Source organism: Odocoileus virginianus, chromosome 12 (assembly GCF_023699985.2).
Source record: "Odocoileus virginianus isolate 20LAN1187 ecotype Illinois chromosome 12, Ovbor_1.2, whole genome shotgun sequence".
Taxonomy (NCBI): domain Eukaryota; kingdom Metazoa; phylum Chordata; class Mammalia; order Artiodactyla; family Cervidae; genus Odocoileus; species Odocoileus virginianus.
The window spans coordinates 59,806,654-59,832,593 of NC_069685.1; the positions used below are offsets into that span (position 1 = coordinate 59,806,654).

At 49.2% G+C, this 25,940-nt stretch overlaps 1 protein-coding gene across 4 annotated transcripts in view; it reads right to left on the reverse strand.

The window, feature by feature from the left end:
• The window catches only part of ACACB (acetyl-CoA carboxylase beta), a 102,773-nt gene that overhangs the window by 44,524 nt on the left and 32,309 nt on the right, over nt 1-25,940 (reverse strand). For 3 of the 4 annotated variants that reach the window (XM_070475444.1, XM_070475442.1, XM_020907281.2), the window contains 19 exons: nt 22,801-22,933; nt 22,472-22,610; nt 19,794-19,903; nt 19,497-19,578; nt 18,279-18,377; nt 17,213-17,322; nt 16,991-17,101; nt 15,504-15,713; nt 15,045-15,215; nt 14,277-14,438; nt 12,622-12,785; nt 10,863-11,013; nt 10,653-10,756; nt 9,014-9,095; nt 8,142-8,287; nt 6,519-6,669; nt 5,110-5,244; nt 2,528-2,674; nt 1,273-1,461 (listed from right to left, as the gene is read on the reverse strand). In XM_070475444.1, coding sequence (XP_070331545.1) covers nt 1,273-1,461; nt 2,528-2,674; nt 5,110-5,244; nt 6,519-6,669; nt 8,142-8,287; nt 9,014-9,095; nt 10,653-10,756; nt 10,863-11,013; nt 12,622-12,785; nt 14,277-14,438; nt 15,045-15,215; nt 15,504-15,713; nt 16,991-17,101; nt 17,213-17,322; nt 18,279-18,377; nt 19,497-19,578; nt 19,794-19,903; nt 22,472-22,610; nt 22,801-22,933 — 2,596 coding nt within the window. Of the gene's footprint in view, nt 1-1,272; nt 1,462-2,527; nt 2,675-5,109; nt 5,245-6,518; nt 6,670-8,141; nt 8,288-9,013; nt 9,096-10,652; nt 10,757-10,862; nt 11,014-12,621; nt 12,786-14,276; nt 14,439-15,044; nt 15,216-15,503; nt 15,714-16,990; nt 17,102-17,212; nt 17,323-18,278; nt 18,378-19,496; nt 19,579-19,793; nt 19,904-22,471; nt 22,611-22,800; nt 22,934-24,086; nt 24,345-25,940 lie in introns of those variants that run through there. The other variant, XM_020907267.2, reaches the window with a different exon arrangement.

The following is a 25,940-nucleotide window of genomic DNA, read 5'->3' on the forward strand; positions in this document are numbered from 1 at the left end:
TCTAGTTGAGCTAGAAGTCATATACTATCATATTCCCCTCCCTCCTCTTAAAGTGTATATTTAATTCAGTGGTTTGTACTATATTCACAGAGATATGCAACCATCATCACTGATTTTAGAGCATTTTCATCACCACCCAAAGAAATCCTATAACCATGGGCAGTCACTCACTACTGCCCCGAGCCCCTGGCAAGCACTAATCTACTGTCTGTTCTCCATGGATCTGCCAATTCTGGATGTTTCGTATAAACGGAATTGGGCAATGTGAGCTTCTGTGACTGCCTTTTTTCACTGAGAATCAAGTTTTTAAGGCTCATCCCCAGTGTGAATCATTTCATTCCTTTTTACAGCTGAACAATAGTCTAACCTAGAAGTTGACTTCGGAGAAGGCAATGGCACCCCACTCCAGTCCTCTTGCCTGGAAAATCCCATGGGCAGAGGAGCCTGGTGGGCTGCAGTCCATGGGGTCGCGAAGAGTCGGACTCAACTGAGCGACTTCACTTTCACTTTTCACTTTCATGCATTGGAGAAGGAAATGGCAGCCCAATCCAGTATTCTTGCCTGGAGAATCCCAGGGACAGGGGAGCCTGGTGGGCTGCCATCTAAGGAGTCACACAGAGTCGGACACGACTGAAGCGACTTAGCAGTAGCAGCAGCAGAAGCTGACTTCTGGGAATAAACTGACTCACACTGACCTCAAGCTTCCCAAATTACTGACTAACGGTGCAAGGAAGCCTTCTCACCAGACCGAGGGATGAAAATAAAAAAGAGGGGGCTTTTCCAGATGTAGGTTTCCTGTAACATGCTTGATAAAAGCAACCCCCCAAAAGAACAAAATGAGGCCACTATAGAATTATTAGAGCTTTCTGAGACTCCCCGGGAATGGCTTCCATTCTTAGAAAATCTGATATATGTGTATAGCCCCACGACCGCCACCCTACACAAACCCGCGGAGGACGAAGCAACACTACACACTAGGGAGAAAAACACACTCTCCTCTTATGTCAGACAGTGCAGTTCTGGAAAATGATGACTATTCGCACCAACCACCTACTCCCGATCCGAACCCAGGGACTACTGACAACTGCTTATGTCCATCTAAAACTATTGCTTCGGGGGAAAATGTTGGGATTCTGCAGAGAAGGCGTGAAAGAAAACTCTCAGGCCCCAGCATCTCGTGCTGTCGATGTGGGTCTCACAAAGCCCAACTTGATGAGAGGCTGGAGGTCCAGACTGACCGAGGGCTGAGCTCCTAGAGGGTGCGGGACCTACCTGCTGGCTGGGGAACTGGCAGAGCACCGAGGTGATGTTGCTGGCGTACTGGGCCATCACCCTGCGGACGGCCTTCTCCACGGGGGCGGGAATGCGGCCCGACACGCTGGTCATGATCTCCTGCAGCTCCAGCAGCGGCAGCGACGGGTGCCGGAGGGTCCTCAGGAGCTTCTGCACCCAGTCCTTCAGCTGCGGCGGGACCAGAGTGTCGGCACGAGGCCTGCAGGGGGCGTGGGTGCAGCCACCCAGCACGGGGTGGGGGGCGCCCCACACACTAAGCCGTCCAGGCCCCATGTACTCTAGCAGCCAAAGATCTAGACCTGGTAGCCTCTGGAACAGTCCAGGGTGGAATGGCCCTGGACACGGAGGGGAGCAACACCCACCCGGTTTACCCATCCGGGACGGCCCCACTGCCTGCCCTGTGCATCCAAACTGCCAGCCTGGTGCGGGGTCAGGACATCAGACTTTGCGAAGCACAGGTGTTTGTGGGACGCTTGCTTTGTGCCAGACACTTTTGGAGGACCCAAATTGACCTGTTCTCATCTGATCCTCAGAAACAACCCAGGGAGTAGGTATAATCGGTATTCTCATTTTCTGTTTGAGGATATTGAAACAGAGAGATTAATTAAGTTACCCAAAGTCACCCAGCTAGTAGGAAGCAAAGCCAGGATGCAAATTCAGAGACTCTTAATAGCTGCAGTGCCCTGCTTCTGGGTCACCGGCACTGTTGATGGTTTTTGAATGGGAAGGAGAAGGCTGTCAGCCTCGTAATGAGGTTGTAAGGTTTGAACTTGAAACCATGCACACACTGGCAAGTGCAGAGGCTAAAAAAACTATTGCAATGCTGGTCATTAGGCAGCCTAACACATGGGCTAAGCACATGGACTCTGAAGCTGGAGGGTCAGGGTTCAAACCCCCTCTTTGCCTCCGTATGGATGAAATAGGCAAGTTTTATAGCCTCTCTGTGTCTCAGTTTCCTCATCTGTACAATGGAAATAATAAGAGTGGATATTCTCAGTGTTGAGCTGAACTGAATCCCCAAAAGCAATGTAACCATTACACTGGTTTATAATCAGAGAGAAATGTACTCTGATGTCTACAATGAAACTGAGGAATCCCCTGAGAACAGGTCCTTGATAGAAATGACAGACTTTCTCATTTCTTACCCCAATAAAGATCTCTGGGATCTTTGGGCTCTTTACCAGCACCTATGCATGTGTGTGTGATACACACCCACCCTGCACACGCGACCCACCTTGATGCTAAAAATAGGCTCTGGCAGACAGTAGCCATTCATGATGTTGGTGAGATTTTCCAGGACACTGTGAAAAACCTGGTGCAGTTTCTCTCCGAGGATGGGCAGCGTTGGCTGTGAGGGGAGTTCTCCTGTGAATGGCTGAGCCTGATGAGACACAACAGGAGCCAGAGGTCAAGACCACCGTGGCCTCCAAAGGAGATGGACCAGCCAAGGGCCGAGGCAGAGCCACCAACACACAATATGTATGCCATACACACAGTGTGGTTAGGATGAAGCCTGAAGGGGAGGGGGAACAGAAGAAAGCATCCTACTGGAAAGTTAAAAGCGCTCATACACACCCCTGTGTGAGGGTTCCAAATCTTCCCCTTGGTAAAATGTCATAGTCAATTACCTATTCCAAATACTTTTGGAGGGTGTTAGATGTGATTTTTTTATTTTAAATGTTCACATGTTGAGGTCAGGGGAAGTCATTGTGGCTTCTACATGAGTTAACTTGAATTTCATGCTAACTAAGCAGCCTGTTTGTAGCCAAACATACAATGGACATCTGTTTTAATTATTAAGGAAAAGAGCACATTGACCAGAAGTACAGAAAGTCCACGTTAAAAATAAAGATGAGTATGGCGGAGTCTCTTTGCTGTCCGCCTGAAGCTATCACAACATTATTAATTGGCTATATTCCAATACAAAATAAAAAGCTAAAAAATAAATAAATAAAATAGAGATGCAATGCCTCCCTTCCTGGGATGCCAATGCTGGTTCTCCCCTGATGCTAGCAGGACTCCCTTCCTGGGTGCCAAGGCCATGGTGACTTGCTGTGCATACGCTGGTCTGGTTTTTTCCTTTTCACTTTTTTTTTTTTTTGAAATCTTAGAGGAGAGTCTTCCTGATTTGTTTCATGTTCATTGCTCCGACAAGACACAAAACTGCTGAAAACCATGCTTCTCGGGAGCAGTCCCTCAGAGTTATCTGAAAGGTTGTCTTCCAGGCTGTGGTCCTCAGTTTGGCTCAAATAAAATTCTTTTCCTATTGCCGATTATTTTTGCTGACAGATATTTCTGTTTGGCTTTGCTTTCTAACCAATATCATCTCCCTATTTTCCTATTTCTTTTCAGCTTTGCTTGAATCCCAAAGATGAATGCCTAGCACTGAGAAAATTTAGGAAACTCTCATACAAATGTATGTGCTTTTTGTAAATCATAAACATTTGGCCTTAGAGGATTCTCAAACAAAAAACTCCCCAAAGGGACTTCCTTGGTGGCCCAGTGGCTAAGGCTCTGTCTTCCAATGCAGGGGGTGCAGGTTCAAATCCTGGTCGGGGAACTGATTCCACATATTGTGAGGTGAGGCCAAAACTTTTTTTTAAAAAAGCTCCCCAAAAGGGAAACACTGAATTCATGCATTCATTCATCTCTTAATTTATTTTACAAATATCCACTCAGTATGGAGTAGGAAATGGCAACCCATTCCAATATTCTTGCCTGGAAAATCCCATGGACAGAGGAGCCTGGCGAGCTATAGTCCTCAGGGCTGCAAAGAGTCGGACATCCGCTCATCACTGACCATGGGAGGCACTGGGACCCGGGAGCTGGGGGCGCGCTATTCTGCCGGCCCAGAGCCCTCAGCTTCCCATCCCCTCCGCTCCGCTCCCAGGCCTGCAGGCTCCTCTCACCCTTCAAGATCAACTGGAGGGCTTCCTGTCTCCAGTCTGCTGCTGCTTCTCCCTCTGGACCCCCATAGCCAGCGGCCAAGGACGGTCCCTCTGACTGAGCTGAATTACAAAGACTTATCTGCTTATCTTTCTCATTGGCAATCATGAGCCTGCTGGCACTGGTGGCTGGGTTCCTGTCTCCAGAACCCAGCCCGGTAGGAAAGGTCTGCTAAAACGAATCACAAAGGTAGGCACAGATTCATTTCCTGTTATCTAACAAAGCTCACTCTATTTCTACCTTTGGAAACCCTGGAAAGAGAATAATGAAAAGAAAGAGAAGAAAACAAATGAAACTGATAGGATAGTCCGGAGAAAAGAGACAATTTGATTTTTAAAAAAAATGCTTTTCTAGCTTTTCTTCTTCCTGGGCATATATGCTAATTATCATAAAGAAAAACAAACAAACATTACCTGCATGAATGGGCAGCCACCTCCCTGCAGGCCTGGCTTACTGCAGGAGGGCAGGTCACCTCACGTCATGGCAACGTGACAATGCTATATAATGCACCGCGGGGAAGAGGGCTGCATCACAGTTTGCAGGAAATGAGAGGAGGGCCCTGTGCACATCTGGGGGAAGGTTCTTCTGGGCAGAGGGAGCTGGCCCCGAGGGGGAGGAGTCCAGAGCGTGTGGTTAAGGGGGAGAGGGAGGCAGAGGGTGAATCCAGGGGAGAAAGCGGGGCATAGCCCCTGGGGGACCCTGAAGATCATCGGAAGCGCGTGGGTTTTGCTCTTAGTGGGATGGGGAGCTGCTGAGGAGGGTGTGGGCACAGGCAGGCACGTTCCTGCGCCCATCGGGGTGGGTGAGGCCGGAGGGCCACAGCCGCCAGCCTGTCCGGCTCGCAGGGTGGCTGTGCCAGGTGTCACATACCGGACGCACTTTAGAAGGGTCATCAAGCTCCAGCCTGGCCACCACGCAGCCAGCTTCCAGCATAGCCCCTGGACGCCTGACGTACTTCACCCGGCCACTTTCCTGCACATTCAGGGTCGTGGTCATCTTCATGGCCTGTTTTGCACAAAGAAGTGATTTCTACTTAGGTGGGGCCTCTAGGGTCTGGCCTGGGTCACCCCAAACTAGCAATTCTGGAGCATGGACCGTGTCACTTACAAAGAATGACCCCGTGGGCAGAGTTCAAGTGCAGCGGGGAGAGGAGAGCGGCATTTACACAATCTATCATGTGCCAGGCACAGTGCTGGTCATACATCTTTACCATCTGCAAAGCCAGCCAGGGAGGCAGGTGTTCACTGTGCCCATTTTACAGATGTGGAAACTGCTCCTTATTTCCAAAGGAAGGCCTTTCTCTTAGAAACACAGCTAAATCATATGATGTAGGGTGACTGACACATATGTTCCTAAAATGAGGTGCATTTTATGACTGGCTCCTTTTCTTAAAGGCAGAGAGAAAACCCTCTGGGGAATGAAGAATGTGCTCCCAGTCCAGTCAGCAGACCCTTTAACTGGTCTGAGAGTCTGGCTGTGTGGACGCAATGAATGTTACTAGCATGTATGGGCTTCAGACAGACAGGACTATCCTGCCCATGCTCAGAAGTTCACAGCTTGGGCACTCAGGTCCGCCAGGCCTGGGCTGGAACCCCTGAACCCCACCCATCACTCTGTGATCTTTAGCACATGCCGTCCCCTCTCTGAGCCTCAGTTTCCCTAACTGTAAAATGGGGGGAATGACAGGCTAGTCTCATAGGGCACTGAGAAAGATAAGCTGGAGGACGCATAACAAGAGGCCAACAGTTGTCAGCTCCCACCACTGCTATATTTTCATTACAGGAATCATTCTCTTCCTTGGCATCAGAGAATGACCAGGTTGGAATCCTGGCTTTGTGTGACCTTGAGCGAGTTTCTTAGGCTGCCTGGGCCCCGTGTCTTCATGTGCAAAATGGAGGTTCTGTTTGGGTCCAACTCATGATTGCTAGGAAGATTAAAGCAGGAATTAAAGACAGAGAAAATGCTTAGAAGGGTGCCTGCCATGTGTTAAGTGCTTTGCAGGTGTTGGGTTACCACTTTGTAATTGCCAGCATTATCATCATTCATCACCTGGGGAGGGATACATTTTTTGAGATATTTTTCCCCATGGAATAAGGCAGGGAACCGGGGCTGAACCCCCCACGCACTGGCTCTTTGAGGGATCAGCAGGTGAGCGCTCAGGAGAAAGGGGCGGTCTGGTGGCTTGGGTGCAGCAGCCGGGCCAGAGGGCCCTCCCTGGAGGAGGGGGTGTGAGGGCGGCCCGGCTGCAGCCCCATCCTGGGGGCCAGCTCTGCGGTCACCTCTATCTCGGCGTAGCTGCCTCCAGCCTCAACGTGTTCCCCGTCTGCCACGGTGTACTTCACCAGCTTCCCAGCCGAAGGGGATCTCAGGACCGTGGGGTCGTTCTCCTTCTCAAACACGCACGTCTTGTTGCCGATGGTGATTCGGTAACTGGATGGAGAAGGAGGTGGTGGGGACACTGGAGGGGACCAGCTACCCACGTGCCGGAGTCAGGCTTCTGACAGCGTCTTCCCTCCCTGACGGCAGCCAGGAGCATCACCCTGGGATGATTTGAACGACTCACTCCACTCTTCCCAAATGGTGCTGTCTGACAATTACCCCAAAGACTCTGGGGGTGAGCTGGGGTGGGGCCCCTTCCTGGCAGAAAACTAGCTCCTTTTCCTGACATAATTCCAACAGGCCCTGGCACAGAGAAAGCAATCAAGCAATATCGATATTATTCAATACATGCTGACCCAGGGAAAGGCTTCTCCTTATAACAGAACCACTTCCCAGGCGGCTCAGACAGTAAAGAATCTGCCTGCAGTGCGGGAGACCTGGGTTCGAAAGATCCCCTGGAGAAGGGAACAGCTACCCACTCCAGTGTTCTTGCCTGGAGAATCCCCACGGACAGAGGAGCTCTGGTCCAGGGTTGCAGAGTCGGATAAGACTGAGAGACTTAACACTTTCACTTTCTGTAACAGAACCAGGAGGAGCCTGCCCTGTGGGTGGTGCCTATAATCATCCTGAATGTTCTTGGCAGAGAGAACACGGGTTAAAAAGAGGTAACACAACGCCAGTCTGGGGTGTATCTTGTCCGCCTTCTTCCATGGAGGACTGGGAATAGAACCTGCATTCCCTAACTGGAGCTTTTTCAGGCCTGGGGCCTCTGGAACCCCCACCCCCCATCCCTCCCCCATTTTACTCTTCTTGGCCAGAGATCTTTGCTGCCTGTTCAGCTGGGGGTGGGAGTAGGGGTCTGTTTCATTGTGTGAGCTCGGGCTGGTCAGACACCCCAGACCAGCAGGGTCTCTGAGTCTGTCTCGTGAGGCTCCCCGCACTGAGTGCTTCTGGGTCACCCCATGCTCCACCCATCTGGACACACAGCAACCTTCCCTGCTGCCATCCGCTTGTTCGATGCGTCTCGTCCCCGACAAGACTCCATGAGTTATGACCACGGCTCTCTGCTGACACCTAGTCTGACACCTGGGGTGAGTATTGAGTCGGCCAAAAAGTTTATTCATAGGCAACATCTTACAGAAAACCCCAAGCGAACGTTTTGGCCAACCCAACAGATGCTCAGATAAATAGCTGCTACCCTAACTGGATAACCGCATCTTCTCCCAGCCTTGCTCCGATGGGTGTGGACACTGCAGCTCAGACCAGAGCTGCTGGGACCCAGCACACACCTCACAGGCTGTGGAGCTGGCAGCCCTGAATCCGTCCACATCACTAGACAAGGGATGCCTGGGGACCTCCCATGGATGCCAACCTGCAGCCTGGGATTCCACCCTCGAGATGAGCCTCCCCAGGAGCCCCGGAAGGTCCCGGAGAAGGTGCCTCGGCTAAGAGCCTGAGCCTGCACACGGACCGCGCGGTGGGTGGGTGGGGGGAGCTGGCTCTGGGTGCCCCCGGCCACACACCTGTCCACCTCCTCCTTCAGGTAGGTGGTGTAGCTGTTGCCACTACAGGACAGCAGGAGCCCCCCGTCGTTCAGCCGGTGGGCGTCGATCTCGATGTGAGAGCCGTTCATGACGAGGACGAACATGGTCGGAGACTGCCGGGCCACCTGTGGGGACAGGTTCTGCCCTCGAGCCGTGGCTCTGCTTGCACGCTTTGAGGGGTTAGACAGTGTCCCCCCAAGTCCACATCCTTCCCGGAACCTCGGCATGTCACCTTACTCGGAAACAGGGTCTTTGCAGATGTAGTCAGTTAAGGAGGGGTCAGGTCGGATTAGGGTGAGCCCTGAATCCAGTCTGACTGGTGTGCTTGTAAGGCAAGGAGAGACCCAGACAGGCACAGGAGGAAGATGAAGACAGATAGACAAAGACGCACTCACAGGTAGCCGTACACAGCCAGAGACTAGCAGTGATTGGAGTGACAACCTCTAAGCCAAGGAACACCAAGGACTGTCCACGACCACCGGAAGCTAGGAAAGGGTGGTTCCTGGGAGCCTAAGAGGCCACGGCACAGCCAACACCTTGATGTTGGACTTCTGGCCTCCAGAACTGAGAGACAATGAATTTCTGGTGAAACTGGTGAAGATACCGGTTTATGGAACTTCATTATGGCAGCCGTGGGAAACCAACACATGCTCTATCATGACTTGTTTGTGCATGTGGTCCAAGCCTACAGGTTCTGGAATCCAAAGCCCATAGGTTTCAAGGTCATAGGACTGCAGGGGGAATCCCAGGACCAGGCATGGAAAATCCACTGCAGGGGTGGCATGTGGCAGAAGTAAAACTCCCTTGAGACCCCAGAGTGTTAGAGACACCCCAGAAATAGAGACCTCTACCTTGAGGATGTACTTAACGCCTCCGTAAATTAATTCCACGTCCACAATGTTCAGCAGAGACTCTGCGGGGAGGACCTGGCCCCTGGGAGAGAAGACAAACCTACAGTGAGCCTGGGAGTGACCAAGAACTCTGCGGCCATCCATTCTCTGGATTTTAAAAACCACCCACTCTTTGCCTCTCCTAAGCATCACCACGGTTGGTTGATAAAGGCAAGGGATGGACAGTCCCAAGGAACCTGATATCCCTTAGAACTGAAGGAAACTGGTCTTGCGGCAGGATGTGAAATTTCAAAAGGGCTTCCCAAGAAGCAAACTCCACGCTGCTGCTTCTCGGAAAAAGTCCTTGCGTGGGAATCCTGCCACCTGCTTGTGAAAGAAACCGGTGCACGGACAGGGCCTCTGCTGCTGCTGCTTAGACGCCTCAGTCATGTCTGACTCTGTGCACTCCTATGGGCTGCAGCTTGCTGGGCTCCTCTGTCCATGGGAGTTCCCAGGCAAGAATACTGGAGTGGGTTGCCATGCCCTCCTCCAGGAGATCTTCCTGACCCAGGGATCAAGTCCAGGTCTCCTGCATTGCAGGCAGAATTCTTTACCGCTGAGCCACCAGGGAAGCCCATATGGGGACTCTATTACCATTCAAAAGCATATTATCTGGGACTTCCCTGGTGGTCCAGTGGCTAAGACTTGGCACTGGCAATACAGGGGGCCTGGGTTTGATTTCCAGTCAGGGAACTAGATCTCAGAGGCTGCAACTAAGACCCAGTGCAGCCAAATAAGAATATTTTTTTAAAAAGTATATGATCCAAGGACTAAAAACTTTCATCCTTCTATTTCCCTTTTGGTAGTCTCCTTTGCCTATCACAGTGGTTTTCAATGGGGGCGGGGCAGGAGGGAAGGAGATTTCTGCCTCTCCTCAGAGGACAGATCACAGTATCTGGAGACACACTCGATTGTCCTGACTTCTGGAGGAGGAGGAGGAGGGGATGCTTTGGATGGGCTAACGTTCCATCTGGCAAGGGTCAGCCCTCACCACAGAAGATGATCCAGCCCCAAATGCCAGTGGTACACAGGCTGGGAAACCCTGGTCCATCCTAAGAGGGACCTCCTGGCCATCTTCATGGGGTCCATTTCACTGGTCACCTGATTCATTATAGAGGTGACCTATAACCTGCTTTGCTTCTCAAGTTCGCATCCTCCTCTCTGAACTCCTGCCTGTTGTAACTTAACTTACACAGGTCAGCATGAGTATGTACATGGCTGTCTGAAGGATGATGGCTATCTTGGCCTTGAGAATCCCTCTCGCCCCCACCACCCCAATCATCCAGCCTCTTCCAGGGCAGCCCAGGTTTATCTGAGGAATTCTAAGGAGGCAAGCACATTGGAAGGACCAATGCTGAATGAAGATGGAGCTCCAGTACTTTGGCCACCTGATGCGAAGAGCTGACTCACTGGAAAAGACCCTGATGCTGGGAAAGCCTGAGGGCAGGAGGAAAAGGTGATGACAGGAGGGGTTCACTAACTTCATGGTGACTGATCTGCACCAAAAAAAAGTATGTCTCTGCCTTACTTGCCACAAACACCAACACCACTTACTTGCTACCTTTCCCAAGAGGGGAAGGGAAGTACCCCTACGCCCTACCTTTCCAGCGAGTGTAGGAAATCCGTCATGCAGGTTCTGAACATGGAGTCGGCCACGTTCAAGGCTCCGCACACGACCCCGAGCATGATATCTGGCTTCTCAGCCTGGGAGAGACTCTGTGGGTCAGTATCCACCAGGACCAAGGCCAGAGGGAGCCGGGGGAGGGTGGTGGTTCCAGGACCCCCAGGGGCAACGCGTGCAGCCCTCTACCTGCACTTTCTCTGCAATGAGGTTATCCAACCAGCTGGTGTCAATGTCATTGTTCTGAAAGTTCTCAGTCTCCAGAAGGTTGGTGAGATATTCCACGGTGGTCCTGAAGTCACCCCGGATGGATAGTTCCTTCAAAGCCACCACCATGTTCCTTGAGGGGAAGACACACAGATTGCTTTCCCAATTAATGTAGGTGTTATCAGCTCCAGCATGGTTCCCAGTGAGCCAAAACCGCAGAGAAGAGAGTGTCCTGAATCAGACAGCCTCCAGCATGGACTGGTCCAGCAAATCTTGGGCCAGTGACTAAACTGCCCTGGCTTCAGTTTCCTCATCTGGAAAATGGGGGGATAACCCTGCCTTCTCACAGGTACTTGGTGATTCAAATGAGATGATCCATATAAAGCACATGGTCAGGGAGGACCCTGGTGGTCTAGTGGTTAAGACTCTGCACTTCCACTGCAGGGGCCATGGGTTTGATTCTTGGTAAGGAAACTAAGATCCCACAGGTTGAGCAGCATGGCCAAAAAAAAAAAGAAACAAAATTTATTAGAAATGAAAATAAAGTCCAACATAAATCCTCAAAAAAAAAAAAAAATAAAGCACATGGTCCCTGATCGGTAAATGTTAGCTGCTATGAAATGATTAATTGCAGTGATTATAACTGTCATCAACCTTGCCAGTCACTTTGACTCTCTCCTGCTGGACCTGTCAAAATCGCTCAGTGTCCCAGGAGGAGTCACTCTCTAGCTGTCCACCCAGCTGCCCGGTGTGACTGGGGTGCACGGACAGATGGCTGACACCAGTACCCCACTCTGCACAGGGCAGTCACCAGCCTGCACATGCTTGGCTGTAACCACCTCCTGTTTCCCAGAGGGCCACCCCCCCCCCCAGCCCGGCATCAAACACGGTGTCCAGTCCAAAGGGCAGAAAACCCCACTCTCTATGAAATCAGGGAGAGTGTTGTAGGGGAAACACACCAGATGATATCACTTATACATGGAATCTAAAATATGACACCAACGAACGTATTCATGAAACAGGAACAGACTCACAGACATAGAGAACAGACTATGGTTGCCAAGGGGGAAGGGGGTGGGGGAAGGATGAGTGGGAGGTTAGGGTTAGCAGATGCAAACTATTCTATAGGATGGACAAACAGAAACGTCTTTCTGTATAGCACAGAGAACTGTATTCACTATTCTATGATAAACCATAACAGAAAAGGATATTTTAAAAAAAGAATGTACATATATATATATATACATATGTTTAACTGAATCACTTTGCTATACAGCAGTAATTAACACAACACTGTAAATCAACTATACTTCAATTTTTTAAAAGATGGAGGTGTTTTGGCATTTGAGGGCTTTGTCAATGTGGATTTCTCGGGGAACTATTTAAGAGACTTTAATTTAAAGAGGGCCCCCCCTGCACTTTTTTTTTTTTTTAATAAAAAGCTATAGCACTCAGCACCTTTTAAACTCCTGGAATTACCTTGAACATTCTTTGGATCACCTTCAAGTTCAACCTGTAACAAGCTCAAGATCAGTGACCTTGGTGAACTGATTCCATGTATGTCGTCACAGGTCTCAAACGAGGGAAGAGGACAGATTGTGTTCTTGGACTTTGGCATAAGGTGTTTAAGATAGGGTCTGCTATTCATCCCCTAAACTGCTCTGCATCTGAAGCCACAGGCTAATAATTTTTAGTTTCTCAAAGGAAGGGGTGGAAGGAAGGGAAGGAGGGAGATACTAACGAAATGGCCTCTTCCCGGTTCTCTCCCCAGGAGAAGCAGTGCCCAAACTGGGAATCCGCAAATTCGTGTAAGCCACCAGTTGCAGCCACGCTGAAATAACCCCATACATTCTTGCTGCTGCGGAAATTCAATTCTTGGACTGTTCCGGAGCTTGGCTTAAACCCCTGGAGCCCAGACAGAAAAAAGCAAAACAGAAGAAATTATTACTCCAGATCTATTCTCATCAGAATTAAATCTTAGGAAAACCCAAGAGTCCCTCCCACACCCAAGAGCTTAGTGTGATCAATAAAACACTGATACTTGTCACAAGCAGTGTAGGTGTATCCAGGGGAGCATGTCCAGCTGTGGAATTTTTATTCTTAAAAATAAGTTGAAAGATAACAACCGAGTTGGGGACCGGCAATCATTTACAGAGCTGAGTGACAGTACCTACTGATTTTAAACGCTTGCCATTGTTGATAAGAAAATGTTCAAATAAAAGAGGAGAGGGATTTCCAATTCTAGACTATGACAGATACAGAAATTCAATGTTAGCCCTAGCTGATGCTAATATACACATAAACTAACTTTGTGAGAATGACCCATTCACTTCTGAGTATAATTTTCTGGTAAAAGGGGAGAGGTGGGTTTGATGCTCTGGCTGGGATTGCCTGTGATAAAGGCATTCATTTTGGCAGACACGCTTGGAGGCGAGAGATGCAAAGTTTCAGGTGCCTAGGTTTTTTCTATATGTGATCCTCCATCCTGTGAATAAGCCATCCACCCCTTAAAAGTCTCCCATTTTGCCTGCCCACCACCGGAATTGATGGTTTGCTCTCAGCCAAAGATCCCAAACTAATACAGTCACCATAGGAGAGAGGGGCTAAAACTTCTCTCATCCCAAGTTTCTTGAATGAAGTCTTTAGATAACTAAATCGTGGTAGATTATGGTGGTTATGTGACAACTGCTGATACACACGTACACTGTGACAGACGCCAACTGCTTGGTACTTTAAGACACAAGCAAGAACAAGTCACAGAGGGACTCCTTAGACCAGGGGTCCCCAACCTCTGGGATCTAATGCCTGATGATCTGAGGTGGAGCTGATGTAATAATAACAGAAAGAAAACGCACAATAAATGCCATGTGCCTGAATCATCTGCAAACCATCCCCCCCACCCTGGTCCACGGGAAAACTGTCTTCCGTGAAACCAGTCCCTGGTACCAAAAAGGTTGGGGATCGCTGCCTTAGACTGTATGTTGTAGTAAAAAGTTCATGGGGCCAGAAATCCAAGGATCTGCGCTCTAAACCCAGCTGCCCGTCCCAAAGATGGACACATGTGACCTTCGTCGTCCACCATGGGGACACGGCCAAGGGCTCAGCAGGTCCTGGGCATCAGGCCGGCCACCCCAACCTCTGGAGCTGCGATATAGGGTGACAATGCCCAGAGGCGTGGCTGTCATCTGACACACCAGGCATCTGCCTGGTCCCTGGCATACAGCACCTGTGGATAATATACACCCTTCATCCCTCCCCTTTCTGCATTTCAGTTGCCTCAGCTGTAAACTGTGAGGCCTCGGTATCTCCTACAGGCTAAGGTTCGGGGGCTGCCCCAAGCTGGGAGCTTGGAGGTGGTGGAAACGCAGCCCCTCCCCACCACCACCCCCGACTTGCCTCATCTGGGTTTTCACTGGTGATTCTGGCTGCAATGACATGGCCTCGGGCAACGGGAGGGTTGCTAGGGGTCTCAAAAGAAATGGGCGTCATCCCCCACGGGGACTCTCCGTACAGAAGCCGGATATCCTTCAGCCGGTGCAGCGGCACACCCATGGCAATCTGAAATCAAGAAGTCCATCCCGTGAGAGGGTCAGTCCTCAAAGACAGAGCCCAGAGCTAGAGGTGATGGAGGAAGCAGTGCGGTGAATGATTTGGAATATACTGAGCTCCTCCTGGGCCCACAAGATGGTACAACATGGGAGACGCCAGGAAAGAAAAAGACAGCTTGCCTCTGCCCCCACGGAGCAGTGTCCTTGGGCAAAGAAGCAACAGTCACAACACCTAATGAGTATCAGATAAAAGTTACAGATTCTTAGTAGGTGGCAGGGGAGGGGAAACAGCATCCAGAGGCAGAGATAAAGAAAGTTTTGTGAAGGACGCAGGGAAAGCTGATCTGGAGGAACGAGGAAGAAGCAGATGACGGAGGACACCAGCTGAGCCAAAGGATCACACTGAGTCTACTGGGTCTTAGGATGTGGCCCACCCAAAGGGACCCACCAGCACCTGTGTCATATCCCGCCAAAGTGTGTGAGCGACTCCCAGCAGGAAGGAATGACCAGGTCAGTCCAAATGGAGGGAGGTCTGACCTCAGCAGGACAGGAGACCCCAGCCCCAGCCCCCACTCTGGGCAGAAGCCGCCCCAGGGCGCAGAGCCCGTCTCCTTGCCTGCAGCTGGGCAGCAGGCAGGTTGACATCCGCGATCATTTCCGTGCAGGGATGCTCCACCTGCAGGCGGGGATTCAGCTCCAAGAAGTGGAAGCTGCCATCCTGGCCGTAGAGGTACTCGACAGTCCCCGCGCTCACGTAGCCCACCGTCTTGGCCAGGCGCAGGGCACACTGCAGACAAGATGGGGAAGGAGTGGGTGCCGGTGCTTTTCTCGGGGGGGAAGACATCCTGGTTCCCTGACCGAATGCAGGCTGAGGACCTGCTGTGTGTAAATGACCTCAGGACCTCAGAGATCATAGCCCAACAAACCTGTGAGAGGCTGAATTCATCTCCTCCCTCCACTCCCTGCCCCTTTGTCTCTTCCTGGACACCCACGCCACTTTGGCAACTTGGGCATTGAGAGCTCTTGCTGGCACTGAGCTGAGATGCCTCCCCCACTCAAGCTCCCCAGAGCTCACCTGCTCCATGAACTCAAACACGGCGGGCGTGGCAATGGTGGCCGGTGCCTCCTCTATGATCTTCTGGTGCCTCCGCTGGATGGAACAGTCGCGCCCGAACAAGGACACTGCATTCCCGTACTGGTCGGCGAGGATCTGGACCTCTAGGTGCCGGGCTTGCTGGGCCAGCTTCATGAGGAAGATTGGGGAGCCAGGGGTCTCGTTCTGTACCTGGGGGGGACAGCAGGATGGCGGGCTCTTCCCTGGGGAAGCAGGGCTGGAGCAGGAAGCTCTCCAAGGAGAGCATGCCACAGTGGCAGGGATGCCCATGGTCTTGATGATCTTTTAGTTTTACCTCTTCTCAAAGACATATTCTCAAAATCAAACATGATCAAAAATACATAATGTAGAAGATGGAGTAAAAATAAGGATTCACATGGAGTTATTTGTAAGACAATTTAAAAAAAGCAGATTACAATAACACATGGGAAGATCCCACTTCTGTGAAAAATAATACAACAGAATTATGGCGACTTCCCTGGTGGTCCAGTGGTTAAGGATCCACCTGCCAATGCAGGGGACACAGGTTTGATCCCTGATCTAGAAGGATCCCACACGCCTCGGGACAACTAAGCCCATGTACCACAACTACTGACCCGCATGTTCTAGAGCTTGTGCTCTGAGACAAGGAAAGCCACTGCAATGAGAATGCTTGCCGCAACTAGAGAAAACCAGCATGCAACAATGAAGACTCAGCACCGTCAAAAATAAATAAAGTAATTAAAAAGCAAACAAAAAAGTCGAGAACTATATGAAGGTCTATGTAAAAGAATATACTACAGTAAGAGTACTGGAAAAAAACCCAGGGGCTAACAGGAGTTATGTTGGCGTTTTTTTTTTTTTCTTTTCCAGATTCTTTTCCCTTATAGGTTATTACATAATATTGAGTATAGTTCCCTGGGTTACACAGTAGGTGCCTGTTGGTTATCCATGTTAAACGTAGTAGCGTGCGTATTTTAATCCCAGTCTCCTAATGTATTTCTCCTAATGTATTCCTTCCCCCACCCCCCAGGCAGAATGGTTTAAAAGTAGAAAACCAGTTACAAATAAGTAAATACACGATTTGTTCCAAGGATAAAATTGATCGTCTACAAACATTAAAAATACTGAAACTGCTAAGCTGTACAAAATATTCCATCTCTCCATAGACAAATAGTCACAGATAGATAATTCTCACAAACAGGTATCTCTGAAATCCTTTACAGACACACTGGTTCATAGAATCAAACATCTAAGGAAACAGTGTACAGATCAACCCAAGCCTTGGACTTTTTGGAGGAAAGATGCATACATCCGCTTTGTAACACAACACAGTGATACTTCAGCTCCCCCCAGGGGTTCTCTTGGTTGTGACACAATAGCATTAGTGGAAAGAATCTGGTGGTCATCAACGGAAGAAGCACGATTCCCAAAGACATGTGGCAAAACACATGGTGCGAGGAGCTCACTTGTCTGAACAGGATGGGGAAGTCCTCAGCAGTCTCCGCCTTCTGAATTCCTTTCCCTCCGCCGCCTTCAGAAGCTTTGATCATCAAGGGAAAACCAATTTTTTCTGCTGCCTGGGGGCAAAAGACAAACAAACCTCCATAGAGATTTAGACAGTTTCTGCTGTTACCCGGCTTATGAGAAGGTTCTGGCTCCTGCCCCCTATCCTCCGGATCTGCACTTACCTCCAAGCCTTCATCTACATCTTTCACGCAACCAGCGTTGTAGACGGACTCTGGGATGGTGATCCTTTGCCCCTCCAGTAGACTGTGTTCCTCCCACTCCACCGTCAGACCTGGAGGGTCACAGAGAAAACAGAAGCCTCCCCAAAGAGCCTAGACGCGAACAGGGCCTCTTCCCACCACAGCGGCTCTAGGCCTGGCCTCTGGGCAAACAGAATTCAGACACAGCCCTTCAGTTTCCCACTGTGCGTTTTCATTTCCTTAAGGATGGACTCGACCCTGGATGGGAAACCAAGCTCCAGACAATTCAGACTGAGTCCACCAGGAGCAGCCATATTGCTCTGAATTAAAAAAAAAAATCCCAACTCTATCTTATGGAGTCATTTGTATGTCAATCACTACTTTCTAAAATCCTATGAAGATTTCAAAAACACAACAACAACAAAGGAAAAACAAACTTTTCACTCCAAATTTAAAATTTCAGTCTTTGTAGGAAAAAATCAAATTGTTTAGAAACTCTTGAAATGTTTCCCTGTTTTAACTTATTCTAAAAATTCCACTTTAAGGAATTTACCCTAAAGAAATGATTAAAATGTACATAGAGAGTTGGCTACAGGATTATCAAGGCCTTAAATAAAAAATTACTTGGAAACAACCTGACCGTGTAACTACAGAGGACTGTTGGTAAATGAAGGTACATCTGTACGACACAATTCTCTGCAGGCACCAGAAGTGCTGTGAAGTATATTTATTGACATAGAAAGACTAGCGAGGAAAAAAACACGTCACGAACTATTAACTCTAAGAGCTCTGGCTTTTAAACGGATGTGCCTAGAAAAAGGGGCTGAAATAATAAAACACATGATCAAAACCAGGTTCACTGGATTATAAACAATTTCTTTTTCTTACACTTTTCCTATTTTCTAAGATGTCTGCAATGATATCATACCACTTTCTTGATAATTTAAATTTTTAAATGAAAGAACTAAAGAAGCATACTCCTGTCACCCCTTCTGCTCTCAAGATTGGGCCCAGGCATCCTCCCAAATTGACGTTCAGGGCCCCTTACCACTTCCGCTCCAGGGCAGCGTTGGGATCTGCAGGGTCTGGGCCACGATGGTGGAGGCAATCTTGTCTCCTAGTGCCCACATGGCCTCGCTGGGAGGACCTGCGGGGTGGGGCAAGGGGGAAGGCAGACTCAGGCCCTCCAAACTGGGGGCTGATCAGGTACACAAAAGAAAAGTCCCCAGGTCCCAGCTTTTGAGGATTTAACATCAAGATGGGGAAGAAAAAAGATCTATTAGTCTGCTATTTCATCAGTCAACTTTCAAGACATGTGGACTGTAAACATGATTTATAGCTTAAGCTAAGTGGCCTATACAAAGTTCACCAGAAAAAAACTAGACCAAGTGGGGGCAAGCCAGCACCTCAAAACACTAGACCATGGGTTAGCAAACTTTTTCTATAATGAGCCATAGGCAATACATAAATGAATGGGCAGGGCCATGTTTCAATAAAACTTTATTTCCAAAAGCAGGCAGCAGGCTGGATTTGGCCTGTAGGCTGTAGTTGGCTGGCACTAGGGCTGGACCATCAACTCCCAGAACTAAAAATGAGAGATAAAGAGTCCCATGTGACAGCCAATGAGAGGCCATGGAAAAGAACACATCAGTGAGCACAGGTCACCAGGCAGACCCTCAGGTGAATATCAGGTACTGACTTAGCACCAAGCTGCTGTATACAGGAGTCTGTGCTGTGGGCCCAGAGGTTAAGGAGCAGCAACAGGGATTTACTGAGAATGGTAAATGATTCTAATTTACACACGAGGATGACAGACAACCTAACTGAGTAAAGTTTACAAATTATACATCTGAATTTGGAAACAATAAGTATCATTTTACCCAATAAGTAAGTAGCAGAGATGAGGGGTTCTGGTCCCAGGGGGTGAGGGCATTCCAAAGGCCTAAGAACAGCCCAAGCAAAGGTGTGGCCTAAAGATTTCTAACCTGAGTTAGAAATCTGAACATGGCTGGTGTCTCAGTACCAACAGGAGCACCAGCAGAGGGTTCTGCTTGCCCCAGCATCATTCTGCTGTGGTAACCATGGTAATCGCTATTTCCCTGGGCTGGCCAACCTCTCCATGTGCCCTCCCACTGCTAGACTCAGTTGCTCCTGACCATGAACGTGTGATGTGGGAACATCAACAGGCCCCCTCCTTACAGGGCCACACTAGCGAGAATTCCATCAAGAGCCCCATTCCCACATATCTGATGGAGGTGCACTCTACCTAGGAAAGCAATCTCGTGCTTGCGCAGGAGCTCCGGAAGTTTGGGGTTTTCAGAAGCATGGCCCCAACCAGCCCACACCGCCTGCAGACACACAGAAGCACAAATAGAAGTCTTTCTTCAAGAATCTGCCTCCCATCAAACCCCAAAAACTCCTTGCTGGGTCCTACCAGCCCTGGATTTCAGAGTCTCCTAGGACCCAGCACCTCCATCCCTTCCGAACTGCGGAATCAGGTTGCTCCAGAGCTCAGGGCATTGTCCCCATCACAGGCAGACTGGGGCTGCCTTGTCTGACTTACCTGCACGGGGATCCTCTTGGCGATATCCACAATCAGCTCCACATTGGCGTAATTGTTGTTGTTGGGCCCTCCTGGGACGGGGACATACTGATCTGCCATCTTGATATACTCTGGAATTAAACAAGAGAGAGGCAATCAGAAGGACTGACAGACCCAAGTTGAGGACAGGACACAACTACGCATGGCCACTGAAAGGATAACCATGATGATTCTAGGGTCACAATGGAGGAATAATTGTGTGAAAATATGTGTGTCATGGCCTGGAAGGCAACAAAAAAGGAAGAAGCTATCAACATAGTTGGATTAGAAGTGGGTTTTAAAACATTATATATATTTTTAATTTTTGGCAGGGCCATGTGGCTTGTGGGATCTCCATTCCCTGACCAGGGATTAAACCCATGCCATGGCAGTGAGAGCCTGGAATCCTAATCACTAGGCCACCAGGGAACTCCCTAAAAATTTTTATGTAAGGTGTTATCTTAATACTGTTTTGCCACTAAACAACACATTTGCTTTTAATCATGGTAAAAAAAAAAAAGCCACATAACAAAATCTACCATCATAATCACTTTTTAAATATATAGCTCAGAAGTGTCAAGAATCTTCACACTGTTGTGAAACAGATCTCTGGAACTTTCTCATCTCATACAACTCAAACTTGATACCCATGAAGTGACAGCTTCCCGTCCCACTGCCCAGCGCCCCGGCACCCACCCTTCTGCCTTTTGTCTCTATGAATCTGACTGCTCAGGACCTCATGTAAGTGCAAACATCCAGTATTTGTCTTTCGGTGACTGGCTTATTTCACTGAGCGTAATGTCCTCAAGGTTCACCTGTGTTATGTGCTTAGTCACTCAGTCGTGTCCGACTCTTTGCAACCCGATGGCCATGGACTGCAGCCCACCGGGCTCCTCTGTCCCTGGGATTCTCCAGGCAAGAATACTGAAGTGGGTTGCCGCACCTTCCTCCAGGGGAGCTTCCCCACCCAGGGATCGAACCCAGGTCTCCCTCATTGCAGGTGGATTTTTTACCATCTCAGCTACCAGGGAAGCCCCACCTGTGTTATAATGTGATGATTCCTTCCTTTTCATAGCTGATTTTAATCAATGCTTTGATTTTAATATACTTGAGCTCTTCAAATCCAGAAATTCTACTTTTAGGGACATGTTCTAAAAAAATATTCATCAATAAGGCCAAAGACATGTAAAAGGGTGTTCATGGGGCAGTGTGTTTTTATTTTTTGCCTGTGGAACTTCCCTGACCAGGGATTGAACCCAGGCTCCTGCAGTGGAAGCACAGTCTTAACCACTGGACCACTGGGGAAGTCCCTCCTCATAGGACAGTGTTTTGAACTGTGCAAAGGTAGATTCAATCAAAAGTCATGAGTTAGTACATCTGCACTATGACATTCTCTAGGACCTTGAGAAGGAACGATGTCAAATGTTATGTGCAGACTTGGGAAAAAACTCAAGACCAGTGCTTCCTTCCAGCCCGCCAGCCTCTGATGTTGACCCAACATGGTGTGTCGGTGACGGGAGAGTTCCCAGAGATTACAGATCTAGGCGTCAGGCCATGACCCGCTCCTTGTTGAATTTAATTTTTGTGTTGGAGAAGATAAACAAGAAAACAATCAGGGTAAGCACAGACTGTGGACAGTTCCGGGGCTGACAGGGATGGCCAGGAGAGCTACAACACTCAAACTGTGCGTGGGGGAGTGGAGGCCTGCTGTGCAAAGAGCTTCCAGAAAGCACGGTCAGCAAACGGTCCGCAGCTTTCCAAGCCTCTGCAACAGGAAAGAGCGAGGCCAACGCTGATGAGGCCAGTGCGCCTGGGACCCAGGGATGGAGGCTGAGGGGCCCCCTGAGACGGGGGCTGGGAGGCCAGCAGGGGCCAAGTCATGTGAGGCCTTAACTGGCCTTGGTGAGGTTCTCAGACTTCAGCCTGAGTGTGAGGAGTGACCCCACAGCATCGGACTGCGGACTCAGCCCACAGTTCCAATCCCCAGGACCCTGGCAAGTAAGTCGCACCTTTGTGCCTCGATTACCTCATCTGTAAAATGGGGCTAACGAGCAAACCTGTCCTCACCGTAGTAAAATGGAGATTCCACCTCTGCAGAGCAGAGCCCAGGGCCTTCACTATGGGGAAGTTCAGGGGGTGAGGGAGCTGCTGCTGGACACGGGGTCGGGGGTGGGGCATGCAGACGGAACCTGAGTTGTGTTTTAAAAGATCTGTTTGGCTGCTGTGTGCAGGACCTGTAAAGGAGCACGATTGTTCAGGGGAAAAATCAAACTGCCCAATAGTTATTCACAGAATGATCTATGCTGATAGACATGGAGCGGTAAATAAGTAGAAAAATGAAGGAATGATTGAAAAACAGCACATACCTGTGCAAGAAAAAAGCATCTGGAGGAAGAGATGCCAAGCTACTGTAACATGGACATTCCTCAAAGGTGAGATTTCCACTTTGCATGTTAACCATTTGCATTTTTATAAGGCATATGGGTCACTCTTGTTAGCAACAGATATGTTAATTAAATAGAGAAGATTGGGAAATAAATATGGAATCGGGAGAGGTACCCTGTGATGCTCTCTGGGGTGCAGGATGGACTTGGCCCAGGCTGAGTGGAAGAGGTGAGGACGGGGCGTGGCGGAGAGGGAGGGAGTCAGGGCCCGAGTACCTGCGTTGGCCTTGAGGTCCTCTGGTGTCACCATGACTGCGAACCGGATGGCCCGCTCATTTCGGAACATCTCATAGGCCCACCTGCGGATGGAGCGCATGCATTTCACGGCGGCGATGCCATTGTTGGCGATGAGCACCTGGACAGAGGGAAAGGGCAGGGGGCCTGTGCTGGAGGCTACGTGCTATCCCAGCGTTCATCTCACCTCTGAGAGCCTCCACGGGTACCTCCTGCTTCTGCAAGCGCTCACCACAGGTGGGCCTTCCTCTGCAGCCTGAGGCAGGCTGGCCTACCCCACCCCACCCCGAGTGCCGGGACCCCACCTGTACCTTCTCGATGACCAGATTCCCCCCAAAGCGCGTGACGAACTCGGCAGGGGAAGCCACAGTGAAGTCTCTGTGCAGGTCCACCTTCTTCTGTTCTCGGCCCCTTCTTGCCAGGTGGAGCCCCGACATGCTGGGCCTACGAGGGAACAGGACAGGCCCGTGAGCAAGCAGACTGGGGACGCGCAGGCACCTGGGAAATTCACTTCCACAGAGAAGCCAAAGTCCATCAGACTCCTGCAGCTCTGCAGTCCGTCTCTGGGGACCTTGAAACACTGTACGAGGAGACTTCAAGAGATCAGATCACAAAAGCAGCCGAAGAGACCCCCTGACCTGTCCTAAGCTGTATGTTCAGGTTTTTCATCTTCAATACACTCTTTATATAAATTCTCACAATTTAGGAACTCAAATAATACAAAAAAAAAATAAGCTTACAACAGGGTACAAGTTTAAGATCAGAGAAGTACACATTCTAATACTTTATACTTGTGAAGCAGTTTGTACGTTTCGTGTGCTTTTCTGTACTTGTATATCAAGCTTAAAAAAAAAACTAAAACAATAAAGAAATGTATTACAACAAAACAGAAGGTCATTGTCCCATCGCCCCTCTAGGACCCCACTCCAGAGGAAATCACGTTTGACTCTGGCATTTACACATTTCCGTGGTTCTGAACAATGTGTGCACGTTATCTTGTGAGTTATCCATTAAGACACCATCTATCTATGAGCTTCTTATTATAGCAGACATGGAATTACTGCTCATAAGCAGCCACCCCATCCCCTTTCCCCAACCTCGTAATACAGGTATCCTGCAATTTGGTAAATTTATGGTGTTTTATGAGTCTGGGATCATTATTCACAGGTGAGGGTTTGTGGCATACCGGATGTCCCTTTCTATTTGCTTTTTTTTCCCCCCACCCTGGAGTTAACTTTTTTTTTAACTTGGTTTTCCTTGCATCTTCATCTCACTCCTCAGCCTCCTAGGACATGTAAGACCATCAGTTCCACTACTTTTTCATTGGCCACATCCCTCCTGGAGGCCTCGACACTCCTTTCATCTGGACACAGTCCACTAAACCCCTGTACAAGCATCAGCTGGGACTTCCCTTTACTGACATCCTTAGGATTCCCTGTGCCTTTCCTGGGGGTTTTATCCCCCAAATTCAGGGTGCCACATGGCTCCCTCTTTTTTGATAGACCCCTTTGTCTTGCTAGGGCATATCCTACAGTAGTTTCATCCAGTTAAAAAGATGACAAATGGCAGGACATGTGACAGTGGTGTCCCAACATGCCTGTCTTGGTCCCGGCTGTATAGGCTTCTTTTGTCACTATCACCCCAGAGACCTCCTTTGGTGCTCTTAGCTTCCTTTGCTTTTCTGTCCTCCATGTCTTGCTCTTCTTTGATCTACTCTCTTGTTTCAATGGGAGACATCCTTCAGTAGCTTTCTAAGAAAATGTTCAGGGGAGCAAATGTTTTGTGGCCTTGCATGTTCTAAAACTGTCTTTCTTCTGCTCTCACACTCGATCTGATCATTTGGCTGTGCGTGGAATCCTAGGAGGGAAAGCCTTCTCCTTAAGAATTTTGGAAGCCTCAAGCCATTGTTGTTCTGGCTTTCAAGAATGCTAGAACCAGAGCTCTGCTGATCCTTGGTCCTTTTGTAGGTGACCTGTTTTTTCCTATCCAGAAGCTTGTAGGTTCTTCTCTTTGCACCAGAGTATTCTGTAAGTTTAGGGAACAATTTTAGGAATGTGCTGAGGTGTGTGTCTACTTCCATCAGTAACACTGGGAAGCTGTCAGGTTCCTTCAATCTGGAAACTGAAGTCTGGAGATTTATTTGCAAATTTTCCATCACTTTCCCGACAAAGGTTTGGGTCGTCAAAGCTATAGTTTTTCCAGAAGTCATGTACAGGTGTGAGAGTTGAACTATAAAGAATGCTGAGCACTGAAGAATTGATGCTTTCGAACTATGGTGCTGGAGAAAACTCTCGAGAGTGAGTCCCTTGGACAGCAAGGAGATCAAACCCATCAATCCTAAAGGATATCAACCCTGAATATTCATTGGAAGGGCTGATGATGAAGCCGAAGCTCCAATACTTTGACCACCTGATGTGAAGAGCCAGCTCATTGGAAAAGACCCTGAACCTGGGAAAGGTTTGAGGACAGGAAGAGAAGGGGACGACAGAGGATGAGATGGTTGGATGGCATCACCGACTCAGTGGACGTGAGTTAGAGCAAACTCTGGGAGACAGTGAAGGACAGGGAGGCCTGGCGTGCTGCAGTCCGTGGGGTCACAAAGAGGTGCACGTAACTGAGTGACTGAACAACAACAAAATTTCCTTAGTGACTTAACTGCCTCTTTTCTCTTCACTTTCTCCTATTATCTGGATGTTGAAATTCCTGAACTGGCCCACGAGTTTATGTATTTTCCCCTCTCTTATTACTCTTTTCTTATTCCTTCCGGGCTAGTCCCTCAGCCTTATCTCCTAACTGTTCTAATAGCATGCTTTTAGTGTCCAAGAGCTTGGTTTGGGGCTGTAGATGTCCCCTTCCCCATGCACCCTGATCCCACAAGTGAAGCACTGTCCCTACCCCTGATGAGGGTATTTACAGTAGCTTTTCCAAGCTCTCGTCTCCTGATGTGGTTTCTGTACCTCCCACGTTTCCTGTGTCCCGTTTCGTTGGGTGTTTGGGGTTTGCCATCCATCTTAGAAATCACACTCGAATGTCTGATAAGCTGTGGTTGCTTTCTCAGGACCAAGAGCAGGAACCAGAGAGTTGATGAAAAGTCCTGGGCATGTGGTGAAGTCACTGAACCCTGAGCTTAATGCAGGGTGATGTGGGAGGGCTGTGTGTTGGGGAATTTCAAGTATTTTTAGAGTCATCCTCGCTGGCTGGTCCAGTTCCCCTAGTGAGGACAAGTCTGTGAGGCTTCAGTTGTTGAGTCACTAAGTCGTGTCCTACTCTTTGTGACCCCATGAACTGCAGCAAACCAGGCGTCCCTGTCCTTCACTATTTCCCAGAGTTTGCTCTAACTCATGTCCATTGAGTCAGCGATGCCATCTAACCATCTCATCCTCTGTCGTCCCCTTCTCCTCTTGCCCTAGATCTTTCCCGGCATTGGGGTCTTTTCAAACGAGTCAGCTGT